At 28.6% G+C, this 12,276-nt stretch overlaps 1 protein-coding gene across 7 annotated transcripts in view; it reads left to right on the top strand.

Moving 5' to 3' along the window:
* The window catches only part of LOC142318828 (spondin-1-like), a 173,864-nt gene that overhangs the window by 148,609 nt on the left and 12,979 nt on the right, over nt 1–12,276 (top strand). For 5 of the 7 annotated variants that reach the window (XM_075355352.1, XM_075355350.1, XM_075355356.1 and 2 more), the window contains exons 17-19: nt 3,216–3,314; nt 8,353–8,396; nt 10,934–11,068. In XM_075355352.1, the coding sequence (XP_075211467.1) occupies nt 3,216–3,314; nt 8,353–8,396; nt 10,934–11,068 (278 nt within the window). The remainder of the gene's footprint in view (nt 1–3,215; nt 3,315–8,352; nt 8,397–10,933; nt 11,069–12,276) is intronic. The other 2 variants (XM_075355355.1, XM_075355357.1) reach the window with 1 other exon arrangement.

The following is a 12,276-nucleotide window of genomic DNA, read 5'->3' on the forward strand; positions in this document are numbered from 1 at the left end:
AATTCTACAATTCTGAAATTCGCTTACAAATCTGAGACAACTTGCATCAACAACAAGAGAAAAATGAAAAAGATGAATACAAGATTGATGATACACTGTCAATTAGCCATATAGAATGGATAAGGTATCAAAGCATAGCCATACTTGGAATAATTACATGATACAATGCTGAGTGAGTTATCATACTCAACTGGTGCATTGTACTGTATTTGACTGTCATTCAAAGTTAAGTAAAAAGTTACAGACTTTTTACAAAAAATAAACTTTAAATCTAACACATCACTAAGTGAGCAGACTTAGCACACGTCTAATATCACTGAAGATGGTAAAAAAAGTAATTGAAAGTGTATAATAATTTTTAAAAAATATTTATTTATTTAAATATCACCAACCTTCATATTATCTCTGATTTTCATATGAAACGTTCTGGGTTCAAATCCCAGTTAGGCTATCATCACATTACTATAATTGGGCATAGCCTGCTGTTGTCAACAAAATAAATAAAAATAAAGATTCATTTCAATATTTTGTCATCAAACAAAATTAATATTATTCTACATTCCGACACAGTGTACTTACATAATACACAACTTAAAATTCCTAAAAAAAAATAACAGACTTACCATATTTTAGAATTAATTGCTTCTTATCCATGGACAACTTTATTTAAAATACTCAATTTTTCTAGTGCCTTAAAAAGTACTTTTGATTAAACAATTCAAATCAACTCACCCAACTTAAAAACATATTCTGCTCAACTTTTTCAGTGAAACTTTAATACATTTATTAAATCTATTTGTTGATATTTTTCATCACTGTTATTAGTGAACATTAATTACAAACCAAACCAAATTTGTATCTAATAAAGGACATTTAAATAAACTTTAAATATAATAGACTTTTTTTAACCACAGTTAATGCGTTGATACTTAAAGAAATTACCAGAAGAATCCTCAGCACAAATAGCAACACTAATATCAATCAAAAGATTGTAAAAGCAATTGATGTAAGTAAACACAATCATTAAGAATTAAATTGGCTCAGTTTGTCATTAAACAATAAGTATTTAATACAAAATTAATTTTATTTTTAAATTCCTATATCAATTTTCCAAGTAATGGTGAATTTTACATCATTTTTTTTTACCTTCCAGGCAAATATAACTAGAATAGCTACATTAAAGGGAAGAGTATGGTAATCATGTCAAAAATAGGATAAAAATCTACATTTTCGGATCCAACTAGTTCATTTAGACCAAACACATGTATGTATGTGTGTATCACACTGCTTTTGGCCTTATATCTTAGGATTGACAAAAACCAAATTTCTTAACATTTGGCTCAAATATCTCTATATATGGAGTAGTGATCATATTAATTTTTTTTCAAAATCCTTTGGGGATAGGGGCTATTGCGAAAAAACAAATTTTGATTTTCTTCACAGGCATTTTTGAAAAACCTTTATTAAAGCAAATCTGTTATCTGCAATGCGTATATAAATAATCCAAAATTATTTTTCAAAAAATCAAGCCCTACCATTTAAAACTGAAAGATATATTTTATGTTCTTTTGTTCTATCTCCCTTCAGTTTAAATATTTTTCAAAACTCTTTTGAATATATAAAAAATATAAGATATAAAATATCATGAAACAATCTGTTTAAATTATATACCTAAAATGCAAAAAATTCTTTTGAAGATTGCCTTTTTTTTAACCTTTATTGATGAAAGGTGAAAGATAAAAATGAACATTGTAAAAAGTATAATAGCTGCTGCATATCTGAAATCCACAGCTCCCAAACTTTAATTTTCTGTTATAATATATCAGAAATTCAAAATTTACAGAAATGTGAAAAATTCTACCAGAGTAACTTAAACTTATACGCGACTGGCTTTCTCAGTACCACAGAAGGCTAAAAAATTGATTATACTGGAATAAACTTTTTCTACTTATGGCTCATCAATATGACCTGCCTGGTAACTTCCCCATTACTGCCCGTTTCTTTCAACTGATTAAACCACTAGAGTGTTGTTTTGTTTGTAGGCGTCATATTCACGTTGATAATTACACTGAACTGTGATAACCGATCTTGTTTCGATAAACCACAAATTACACACTAAGCTTTCTGCTGCAGTGTCATCATGACTGAGAGTGAGGCTGCCAACCAGATACACAGTGAAGGTCACACAGTGGTGCCAACCACAATGAATGTTTGTGATGAAAAACTTAACATAAATATGAAAACTCGATGCTTTTAATTGATTATTTCATTACAAATTTTTAGAATCAAGGAGTTCTTTTACCTTTACAATAAGTGTTATTGTTACAAACACAATATCAAAGAATGCAATTTTTTCAAAATGACTCTCAAATCAAAATAATATTGGGAGTAAGATGAGTAATCACTATCAATTTTTCAGATAGTATAAGTCAATTAAACCAGTATATCAATTTAGTAAGAGATAACTTACTGCTATTTTTATTTTAATTAAGAGATAGTTTTGATGAACATGCACTTACAAATATGATAACAAAAACTACAAAATCATGTAATTAACAGATTAATTATAGTAATTTGAGACTTTGATCCATCTAAAACAAGTATTTTTCTTTCTTTCAGTTTGTAATTATCAATTAAAATTAACATACATAAGTGCATGATTTTTTTAAGTGTAGTGGGAGATAAACTAAATAGCATGTTTCAAATTTGGAAATTGATTCTTGGTACACACTGATTTTAACCTAGATAACATATATTAATAACCAAGATAACATTTATATTTTACTGAAATAATTTTTTCTTTTGTCAACAAATGAAAAACAATTAGTTCAGAATATAATATTAATTTAAAATATTACACAAAGTACCTATTTAACTGTTAGTATTACTGTTTTCAGATCATTTCAGAAAGTAAAGTATGAAAACATTTGGGTAATTATAACAGTTAATATTTCCAATTTTATTTCAGAGATTTGTGTAAATAAACTTCCAAATAAGATAACTTTTACAAAACAACAAAGAATGAAGTAGATTGATTTTCCCTAATGCAATTAATTTTGAATGTTATCTAAATGCTAAAGATAGCACTAATATAAGTGGTAGTATCATCTGAAATGCTAATAATAATTACTAACCAATACTTACTCTTGTGCATGAACTGATCATAGGTATTCTATTTAACTGTGTGCATGTCTGATCATACATTGTAATGACAGCGGAATTAATAGCAAACAGGACTGCAAGATTGAAACAGTATGGTGTTTCTCTTTCTGGTGCAATCTCTTATAATGTTCAATTACAAGATACAAACTGTGGTAAGTAATTATTTTATTTTCTAACAGATACTAACACAATAAAATTGTAAATAATAACAACAGAAACAAAGGCATTTGTTAAACATTTAAAAAAACTCAGAAATGATGCCATTGAGCAATCTGAAGAATTACATCTTACAACAAAACATGTAAAATTAAAATTACAGTTTAATAAGCTGTAAACATCTGTTAAAATGTCAGGTTAATTACAGATGTATCATATATCATATATTTTATTCTATACATGAGATAATTAGGTAACATCATTGGTAAAAAAAAAAAAAAAAAAAAAAAAAATCTGTCCCTACTGAGAACTCACTCTAATACAACACCTGCAGAAGTTTTATGTATTAACTGTATTATTCTTAGCATTACTTACACTACACTGCAAATTATATTATACAATCAATATTACCTGAAAATAACTTATCAGAACTGTAAGGTGTGAAGCAAGATAACATATAAATGTCAGACTCACATTCAGTGAAACAGTCCCTCTAATCCCTTTAACTAAGTACAGTGCAATTAAGTGGATGCTATCGGCATTTTTTTGTGGCTAACGCTATACCAATCTGACAAAAAAATATATATACATGTTCTATGGGTATATTAACAGAGGTAGACAAAACTAGGTTTAAAGTTGTTTGTATATAAAAGGACAAACAAGCTGTGATTATTACAATAGCTTTATTAATTTCACAGAATGTCACAATACAATGTACTTAGGTACTGTAATGTAAGTGCTCAAATTAGCAACCTTCACTAACTGATTCACATGCCCTTCAATGATTATATGGGAATTTTCTTTTGAGTAGGAGATACAGTTGTGGCAATTTACAATATCTGGAAATTTAAAATGATCATCATCAGGTCATGTAATTATATCAATGATTTTATTGCCTTCTATTTTTCATTCAGAACCATTTTGTAAAATTGTTAAAAAAAAGTGTGGAACATCCTCCTACAACTCATAAACAAGGTTGGCCGATAGATTTTCAGATCTAAACATTACATTAGACTAGTCAATAATCAAAGGGAAATACCAAACTCAATAGAAACTCTTTGTTTTGATTTTATGGGGCTCTGTAATTACCTGACTCTCTAGCAATTCATCTTCCTGAGAGGTAACAATGACCATTCACTACGTTTCATAATATTATATATAGACCCACTTTTTTTCAGATTTATAATTACTTTATATTGTTTGTTTTCATGGGTCATTTTTATTGAAGCATTTATTTAAGTATCCACCTCTTTTTTATGTTGTTATAATACCAGCCATTATAAAATAAAATATCTGTGACTAAATAATAGCATAAGAATAAACTCTATATTAACTGAATAAATAACTATAAATCTACTTTTTCCCACCACCCCTGTATATATACACATGTAAATAATACAAAATTATGAGGTAACTGAAATGGTGTGTATAGGGAACTGCACAAACAGCAAAATTCATGAGAATTCTAATTATTCTTGGTCTCACAAAAATAACATTTACTGTAATATGATTTACGATGTATAAATAAAACACAATAACAAAGGAAGATTTTAGGATGAACTGATATTATCTGTTAAAAAAATAAAGTACCGATGAAAAATTGGTAAGATAAAAGATTATCATAATTTATACAGAAAATACATAAAAACAGAGCATTTAAAAATAAAAACCACTTAGTAGAAATCACAAGAAGGAAATAAATGTTCACAACAAAACACAATAGTGAAATATAAGATTTAAATAATCTTCATTAAAAATATATATATGTCTAGTAAACTAAACACATTCTGAAATGCATTCAAAATAAACTAAAAATAATACAGAGGATCTGTACATATTACAAAATAAAGTGCAGACTAAAAAACACCTTCAAAATATTTTATAGAACACAAGAATAAAAATACAAAATTATTAGATGTTAATCATCTAATTGAAAATAATCAACACATTTCAGATATTGGAAGTAATATGGAAATAAATAAAAGAATGTTTGAATAAACATTCAAACTGAATATTTAGAAAGGTATTTATAAATATAATAAACTTGGGTCATAATGAAACACCAAATTATGTAAAGAAAAAGCTTACAATTATATTTATAATCCAATTATAATTGCTAATAAAAATAGAGTAATATGCCTATACTTTGTGTCATAACAAGAAATATATGTGTGTTGGAAATTGGACATACTTTTTCAATTGTCTGAAGGTATTTTATTTACTAACCAATTTGGAAATTTTGCACAGATATGAGACAAAAATCTTAAGTTATTCATTGTTATTAATGAATATAAAAATTAATAATTATTAATTTTTATTGTGGTAAATTTTATTCTAAAATAGCACCTTTTTTCTGTCTTGAATAAACAAAATTACAACATTTTAAAATAAAATTCCACTTTTCATTAGTATGGTAAATGTATTTTACGGTAAAACAATTACCAACACTAAGACAGAGTTGAAATAACTATTACTTTATAAACTGAAATTTTCCCATAATTTGAAAAAAGACAGTATAAGGATGACCATATATGACTACAAATTTATATCAATACTTCTCAAACAACAAATTTGATGTAAACATGCCAGAAAAATGTCCTTGAGGTTTAAAGAATTTCTATTTTGATGACGAGTCCTTTTCAGAACTTATATTATGAGAGATCACAAGTTCCTTCACCAAGCCAGTAATTAAAAAATCAAAATCAGTTACATCTGGCTACCTAAATATTCAGTCTAAAACTTTACTACCCATCCCAATTCAAACCAGACAGTCTTCATCAGCCAATAGTGTACAGTATTTGCATAGTAAGCCAAAATATCATCTTGTATAAAAAGAAAAGTATTTGGAATAGTAGAAATGATTTAACATATCCGAGTATGTAGTAGACATTGTTTTGTTGGGTATATATTTTACCTATTTCCTGTATAAATGGGGAACAACACCGATGCCCCTTTGTGAGTGTGGTGAAAATCAAACTGTTAAATACATCGCAGAAGTTTGCCCTAGGACAGTTTAAGAAGGGTCTCCTGAAGATTTCCTGATGGCGACTCCAGAATCAGTAGCTTATATTAATTTGTTAGATGTTTGTTTGTAATTTTTGACTGTAATTGGTGTTGTGCCTTGGTGCCATACACTAAACAAATAAATAAATGTTGGGTATGTTATAAACAATGACAACAGTGACAGCAATTCAAACATATCACTTTTGACGTAAGATTTTTCTGCACTATTACATGAGAGTTTGTAAACTAGCTAGCTATTGTAGTGGATAGTTGTCAGCTTCTATATCAGGAAGTCAAAAACTTGATTCCAGCATTTTTGACCACTGATCATGATCATCTTTCTAATTAAAACAAGTATGCAGCATCTCTAAAAGGGACAGTTTTATTAAAATTGATAAGTGATAAGTCATGGAGATTTACAATAGTATGCTCGTGGAGTAAACAAAGGTACAATCCAAAATTCATCAAGAAAATTTATTTTATGATGAACTATTGCTTGAAAAGAAAATTTTGTCAGTCTACTTAAATCATCTTCAAGAATGCAATATGATTTATAAAAACTGTTTACTGTTTCTTTAAAATCCTCTAGACAGTAGATTTGGTACATCAGTATCAAAGAACATTTTTCTTAACCGATTTGGTTTACCTGGAGAAGCCATACTAATGAGAGACACATAGTGTCCTTTTTTTCTTATCTGATGGTCAGCTGTATTTTTATACTGGACAGTCTGCTTCTACTTTGCAATTGATGTTTTTAATGAGGGGCCAACACCAGATAAGTAACTGTAAACATCTTGTAGTCTCTGAACCATTTTCAAACTCTACAGCCGAAGCACAATACTATACTTTTCTGCTCAATTATGTAAACTATGTTTTGTGATATTAATTTTATCTGATGACAAATCTTGTATCAAAGTAGCAAGATTATGGATTAATTCTCTATATTTCATTTCTTGTAAATGTGGAACAACCATTAAAACACAGTGAACAGTTGTAGCCTGAATCTTGAAAATCACATTAAAGACAGATAATTTTAGCTAAAATATTTCAAAATTGAAATTTATTTTAAACGTCACCATTTTATTTGTACATAGCAAAAAGAGGTTGAAATTTTATTGTAACTTGTTATGGTGTTCATGAAAAATATAAACCAAATCAAAAATAAAAAACCTAAGGCAATCAATCACCCCATGAGACAAACGTGCAAACCTTGCCTCGAAAGAAGATTACATCTATTTTGAATAAATAAGTATTTTTAACACTTTCACAGATATTTGTTAAAACACTAATTACACTATGTAGATTTTAACAAACTAGATTTTGCAGGATGACTGAGTTACTGCAATCACAGAAGTATGGAAATATCAATCTTCTTATAAAACTAAGTGAACTAAAATTTCTGGTTTAATTTTTTTATTACAAAAGTAAAGTAAATGAATTACTAAATGTTAATACCCACAAACAGCTTATAAGTAAACTAAATATGACTAAATATTTTTACTAAAACTCAATTTTAAAAACAGAGAAATGCTTAGAAGAATCAATTAGCAGCCACCCTATGGGTGCAATAATATGAGATAACATTAATTTTCACAGGATATTTTTAATTTGATGAAGATAGTTGGTTGTATCAATTATAAAACCACCTCAAGGGATGTGTAGCGTTGTGACTGTTCAGTCCGATATTTAGACATGAATTTGACAACTAAAATAAAGAAAGGGGTCAAAAATTTTTTTACTCAAATCTACAGAATTATCTCAAAGAATGCATTTTACTGAGCAACAAAGAATCTATCCCGTAGTTTGTCACTTTTGTTCAAGTACAACTCTGCAATGTTCAGTCTACATCAGATTGGGCTAATTTTTTTTTTAATGATATTTTACAAGGCAGTGGATAAGTGAAACTTATGTGTAAATTGCAAATTATAGTCACTGTTTTATTTTTATAAGTATATCTCAGTATTTATTGTAAAGAGAATATATTTAAATCAACAGCTTTTTATCAAAATTAAATAATTTAACATTTTTCAGAAGTGGAGACTGCAACAAAGTTCCCATCGGAATCACAAGTAAGGGTAAGAGATTTTTTAATTTTTCTTTTTTGTCTGCAATTTTAAAATAATATTTTACTAGGAAGATAAATGTTTGTGATTGCATATATTAAAACTGTTTTGTAAAGCGTTAGAAAGAAAAGATTCTTTAAAATTGAATTATATGTCATTCAATAAAGTAGTCTCTTTTCCACTACCTACTTATTTTCTCCATTCCACTGTTTCTCCTAAGTCAGAAAAATAATTACCACTTCTGTAGTTCATTTCTTTAAAATTAGTAGTAAATAATAATTAACATAGCTTTGTAACATATTAAATCATTATTAATTCCAGTAATTGATAGAAATCCTCAAAAAAATTAAATTATTAATAACATTAATTAACTGATTTAAAATTGAAACTAATATATAATAACTTTTCACACTTTTACATGACTGCAGAAGAGGAAATATATATGACAAACAAATATAAATGAGAAATAAATATTTTATGTTATTATATACTTTCATTCATTGTTATTTAAATAACTATACTGTATTTTTAAACCAAAATTAGTGAACCAAACAATATTCCGATCTTATAATAAAAAAGAATAAACAATGGTAATGAAATGGAACAGAGAGAAAGATAATGAGTTTTAAATATTAAGATAGAACAATATGACACTAATAACGAACGGATTTTGTTATTAGCTGCAAGCTTTTGTTATTTAGGAGGCAAAATGCAAAGAATGAACAAAAAAGAAATAAAAATAGATTCTGCCAATATAGGATAGATTAAGCTTGCTAGTATGAAATATATATATCTTGAAATAAGAAAGAAAGCTTTACAATATCTGTGTGTTTTTAATGCAACATTAGGAACAAGAAAACAAAAGGGAAAGAATAGAGGATATTTTTGAATTAAAAGAACAGAAAAATTGATGGCACAGTCTTACTAAGCAACAAACTTTCTGTTAGTTTATAAGAAATTCTGGTTTAGTTTATTTTGCAACAGAAAATGTGAAGAGTAAACCTGAAGAATTCAAAGGCTATTATGAAATAGATAACTGAAAGTACAGGATATAATACCTTATATAAATTAGCATGTAATATATTATGTCTGCCAACCTTCAAGGCATACCATACTTTATTTACAATAAAATATTTATTTAATATTATTTACAAGGGTTGTTCAACCCTTTTCTATTCAATGACAATGAAATTAACACTTCTTTTTAACATAATCCCCTGCTACATTTAGGCACTTATCCCATCTTTGAGTGATCTTTCTTATTTTATTAGAAAGGTCATAGAAAGGTTATTTTAAAATTAGGTATGCGAGCCATTCTTGTAGCGCATTCTTGATCTGTTCATTGTTGCTGAACTTAATGGCTCATAAAACCTCTTTAAAAGACCAAACAAACAAAAAAATCTGATGGTGCTATATCAGGGCTATAACAGTTGGATGTGGCAGCAACTCCCAATCCAGTTTTTGAATAGGTTTCCTTATCTTCTGAGCAGCATAGGGAAGGATGTTATGCAGAAGAATTATGCCTTTTGAGAGCGAGAGAGAGAACCAGGACCTTTCTTTCTTATTGCAGGTTTCATCTTACTTTCTAGCATGATTCAATGTAACTCATTTTTGATTGTGTGTAGTTCTTCCAAATAATTACAATAAATTGGTCCTTTATAATTCCAAAACAAGTTCAGCACACTTTACTAATTGATACAAAGGTTTTGAATTGTTTCCTGGCAGATGAACTCAATTGTTTCCATTCCGTACTCTGACATTTGAATCCTGGTTCAAAATGAATCTAAGTTTCATTACACGTAATAATGCAGTCCAAAAAAACAGCATTAGCAATTGATAAAAACTGTTATTTAAGTACCATATAAATGTAAATTCAGGTGTCTTTGTAATTTTAAGAAAACTGTCTACGTACCCGAACCCACCTTGAACATGTTTTGTAGCAATTCAGCTTATCATGGATACTGGATTGGCCAGTGAAAATACCATGCTACATATTTCAATAGTTTCCCAATTTTTACAAATTTTTATACATCTATCCTTGCAAATTACTGGGATTTTGCAAAGCATCCGTTTAAACTTCCACTATGACGAAAAACTAGTGAATCTTATTTTGTTTGATTTAAACTGTTCAATCAACTTATACAAATTTGCATGCTTAAATACATTTTGTACCATACTGTTTTAACATTCACAAGTAAATTTCAGCCAGTTTTACACCTACAAAAAATAAAAATCTAATCACAGTACAATGTTCTTCCACAGTATACATTTCTAACAGAAATGATATTTTGAAATAAACAAACTAATATTTTTTGCTTTGCACAATAAATGCTAACCTGAGTGTCAGACAGTTTCAGTCTATTTCATTATATAATTTGTCTACCATTGCCATTTGTGTCTTTAATTATTGAATGACCCTCATAACATAAATCAGTGGCTTTAGAATAAATATTTTGTTAAACAGCAGAAAAATACAGTCTTTTATTATTTCATTATTTTGCATTGCACTATAGTTTTGAGTATATAATGTAAATGTTTCAATTTTACAGGATACCACAGAAAATACTGACAATTCTGAAAATATACCACTTGGTGATAAATGTGAATACACAAGATGGGGAAGATGGTCAGAATGCTCCAAGAAATGTGGCAGAGGAGAAAAGAAGAGGTATCGAACAGTAAAGGTAAGAGACTTATTTAATTATTAGTTTTTCAAATAAGAAAAACTCAGAGGTAAAACTAAATATCATTAATTATTTTTTATCTGTTGCTAGAATATTGTATTTATACACTTCTATACTAATCAAGTAGTATTATTAATCAAATATAATTTATATTGTAGCACTGAGTTGTTTGCAAACACTGCAGCCAAACAAGCCAAAATAACAATGATTATATTAATCGTGATTTAATATAATTCTGTTATCTCAAATCATATATTCTTTCCCATAACATAACATAACTGCTACAGAATATCAGTAGGTTATGTTGGAATGAAATTTTATGAATGATATAAATTAAATAAGAGAAACATAAAACGTAACTTAAATGTTGCATTTATTTAACTTATTTTTACAAAATATGTTAGATAAAATTATTAAGTTTTGACTTATAACAGGTGGGCCATATTTATATTTTAAATACTGCGAGCAATAACAGTCATGCATGTTTTTCATTTAGCTTAAGAGGAAGTGTAAGGATGGGAGTTATTGATACATGTTTCTTTTATGGTGGCACGGAATCTTGGTGATGTGGATCACTGTTGAAATTTTGCACATCGTGGAGGTATTATTCAGTAGCCAAAGCATCATCATCATCACAGCACAACGGCGTTTCAAACAACATTTTAAGAAATGGATAAGCACCATCCTGAAAGGTCATATTGCGTGTTGTTCACAACTTTTGTGAGACCACAAACGTGAACAAAAAACAGTCCTCTGGGAGACCTTAATCGTCGAGTAGTGCAATAAACATTGAACAGGTGTCCAATGTCATGGACCAAAGTTCAAAGAAGTCAACTTGGCAACTGTGTCAAGTGCATATTCGATGTACCAGTGTGCAGTGAATCCTTAAAAAGGACTTACAACTGTACCCATACAAGGTACAGGTGGTGCATAAATTGTTTGACCAAGATAAGGTTCAACAAACCACATTCTGTGATTGGCTAATCAGCAAAGGTGATGGACTTTGTGAAATATCTTATCACGTCCGACAAAGCTCATTTCCACCTCAGTGGTTATGTCAATAAACAAAACTATTAATTCTGAGCTAGACAAAATCTGCAACTATTGTATGAAACGCCACTGCACAGTGCCAAGATTATTGTGTGGTTTGCAGTGAGTCATGCATGTGCGATAGATCCCTATTTTTTTGAGGACAAACATAATCACAC

The sequence above is a fragment of the Lycorma delicatula genome, chromosome 2 (assembly GCF_047948215.1).
Source record: "Lycorma delicatula isolate Av1 chromosome 2, ASM4794821v1, whole genome shotgun sequence".
NCBI lineage: Eukaryota > Metazoa > Arthropoda > Insecta > Hemiptera > Fulgoridae > Lycorma > Lycorma delicatula.